This window comes from Myotis brandtii, unplaced genomic scaffold (genome assembly GCF_000412655.1).
Source record: "Myotis brandtii unplaced genomic scaffold, ASM41265v1 scaffold643, whole genome shotgun sequence".
Classification (NCBI taxonomy): Eukaryota; Metazoa; Chordata; class Mammalia; order Chiroptera; family Vespertilionidae; genus Myotis; species Myotis brandtii.
Window position 1 is genome coordinate 167776 of NW_005370478.1, and position 3106 is coordinate 170881.

The following is a 3106-nucleotide window of genomic DNA, read 5'->3' on the forward strand; positions in this document are numbered from 1 at the left end:
GGCAACGGTTCCTCCTTTTGGGCTTATAGGTGGGCTCTTTGAGGAGCACACGGAAACAAACACATGGATGAACATTTCTTGCGTGTAAACCTTGCTAAGGCATGCTAGTGGTCGGGGTTGGAGAAAGGTCCTAGTACTCTGTAATTTTCCTCCCCTGCTGGTGGGAGCAGGCTGGACAGTTCTCTAGAATGTCATCTTCCCAGGAGAGTGAAAAGCGGGTCTAGGAAAAAGAAAAAGGAGGAGTGGGTGTGTGATAGCCAGAAACCTAAAAGTGCTTGTGTGTTTTTACCCTTCGAGCTCAGGAAGCAAAGCTCTCAGGTTTCTCCTCTATTTGGCCGGTGACACGTGTTTGCATTCATACTATATAGATAGTAGGTGTTTTCCTGAATCTTCCTTCCTACCTTTGGCCAGAGGTGTCCCTCACCCCCAGACTGTGGAGAGAGGGGCGCAGGCAGCAGTGTGCTCCCCGCCACCCCGCCCCAGGCTGACACTGCCCTTTTTCAGGAGGAGGACGATTACGACGTGATGCAGGACCCTGAGTTCCTGCAGAGCGTCCTGGAGAACCTTCCAGGTGTGGACCCCAACAATGAGGCCATTCGAAATGCCATGGGCTCCCTGGCCTCCCAGGCCACCAAGGATGGCAAGAAGGAAAAGAAGGAGGAGGACAAGAAATGAGACTGGAGGGAAGGGTAGCTGAGTTTACCCGAGGGCTGCACTGGGTGGGTGGGATATAGGGCTAGATATGTTAACCAATCCAACTAAATAAAGCTTGGCAACTTTTTTTTTTTCTTCAAATAGTAGTTCTCTGAGTGTGAGAGAGAGGAGGATATGGCATGAAGGAGCGCGTTCCCTGTTGAGGTCTCAGTGTCTTCAATGTGGGGTCTCTAAATCCTGACTTACTCCCCTTCCCATCTCCTTCCATGACCGTCTCCTCACATTTCTCCTGCCCTGGGACTGTTTTACTTGCATTAAGAGAAGCTTTGCTGAGAGTCACTGTGTTGGGCTCTAGGGCAGGGGTGGGCAAACTTTTTGACTCAAGGGCCACAATGGGTTCTTAAACTGGACTGGAGGGCCGGAACAAAAGCATGGATGGAGTGTTTGTGTGAACTAATATAAATTCAAAGTAAACATCATTACATAAAAGGGTACGGTCTTTTTTTTTTTTTTAGTTTTATTCATTTCAAACGGGCCGGATGGCCCGCGGGCCGTAGTTTGCCCACGGCTGCTCTGGGGCCCCAGAGGTGAACAGAAAACAGTACTGGCCTTTGGGGACTCTGAGTCTAGGGCAGGGCTGGCGCATAAATGAGCGATTAGACACGTCTGCTATGTACCCAAAGCGGCGTGAGCAAGGCACTCTGGAGTCGGCAAGAAGAAAGGGCCAAACTCTTGCAGCCTCTGAAGGCTCCTGGAGGGAACATTTGAGCCCTCTAATGGTGAAACGATTTTCATCCTCGAGGAACAGATGGGGATGTTTCCAGTATGTGCTGATGGTGCGCAGGTGCTTCCGAGGAATGAGTAGCTCAGGACTGCTTGGGTGAGTGGCAGCAGACAGAGTTGGAGAAGTAGGCAGCAGTGAACACCAAAGCTCAGCGGTCCTTCAGGCCTGACTTTCACAAAGGGGTCTGTGAAGCCCTGGAGCACCAAATGTAGAGGAAAGCTTTTTTGTGTGGGATAGAATGCAGAATTCACATTACCCCCACCCCCTTTATTTTATGAAAGAGGTAAATAATATTTGACACATGAAATGCTTCCATATAAAGCATGAAACATAAAAACAAACTGAACATATCTGAAGCCACTCAAATTTAAGAGCTAGAATATTTCCTTGTCACATATCTATGCCTTTTTTTTTTTTAATCCTCACCCAAGGATATGCTTATTGATTTTAGAGAGGGAAGGAAGAGAGGAACAGATGTGAGAGAGAACATCGATTGGTTGCCTTCCATACATGCTCCGACAGGGAATTAAATCCGCAACCTTTTGATAGGCCGACGCTACAACCAACTGAGCCACACTGGCCAGGGCCCTCTGCCTTTATTTTTTGTTTTATTTTTTAATATATTTTTTACTGATTTCAGAGAGGAAGGGAGAGGGAGAGAGAGACATAGAAACATCAATGATGAGAGAGAATCATTGATGGGCTGCCTCCTGCATGCCCCACACTGGGGATTGAGCCCGCAACCCGGGCATGTGCCTTGACTGGGAATCGAACCATGAGCTCCTGGTTCATAGGTCAATACTCAACCACTGAGCCACGCCAGCTGGGCCCCTATGCCACCTCTCCACATCCTCCTCAAAGATAACTATTAGCGTGAATTTTTATTTTTTCCTTTCAGTTTTCTCATATACACATAGCTTCCTGACCAGAATATGTTCAGCTTTGCTTGTTTTTGAGCTTTATAAAAAACACTTCTATACTGTGAGACTTTTGGGACTTGGTCTTTTAACAACTGTTTTGTTTCTGGAGTTTCATCAAAGTTGTTGCTTCATTTTTCATGGTTGTATAGTATTTTGTGAATAGACTGCTGTCTTTATTTTCCTACTGATGGACATTTGCATTGCTGCCAGTTATATTTCTGTTATCAACAGGGTTACAGTGGGTTTTTTACATCTGTCCTGATGCACCTGTGCACAAGTTTCTTCAGGGCCCTTCACAGGGTGATGCCAAATGGTTCCTCAGAGTGGTTGTGTGAACTGCCCTCCGGCAGTGTAAGAATTCCTGTTCTCATTGTTTCCAGACCGTGATGTTGGTAGGACTTAACTTTTTGCCAGTCTAGTGAGGATAGAAGAACTCATTGTGGTCTTACTCTGTATTTCCCTGATTATTAATGAGATTGAGCTTGATCATCTTTTCATATATTTCTAAATAAGTCTTTGTATTTTCATTTTTTGTGAAATGTCTCTTCATATTTTTTTGTCCCATTTTCCTTTTGGGTTGTCTATATATTGATGTTCTGAAGGAATGTTTTATTAAATCATTATTGGTTATATATGTTGTAAATATGTTCTCCCTATCTATGACTTGTCCTTTCACTTTTTAAAAAAAATTTTAATTGATTTTTTTTTTTTTTTTTTAGAGAGAGGAAGAGGGTAAGAGAGGGAGAAA

The 3106-nt window shown here is 44.9% G+C and overlaps 1 protein-coding gene across 5 annotated transcripts in view; it reads left to right on the top strand.

Moving 5' to 3' along the window:
- Nucleotides 1-795, top strand: part of PSMD4 (proteasome 26S subunit, non-ATPase 4) — an 8365-nt gene extending 7570 nt beyond the window's left edge. For all 5 annotated transcript variants that reach the window (XM_005880589.2, XM_005880590.2, XM_014528638.1 and 2 more), the window contains one exon: nt 505-795. In XM_005880589.2, the coding sequence (XP_005880651.1) occupies nt 505-675 (171 nt within the window). In that variant the 3' untranslated portion in view covers nt 676-795. The remainder of the gene's footprint in view (nt 1-504) is intronic.
- Nucleotides 796-3106: the final 2311 nt, after the last annotated feature.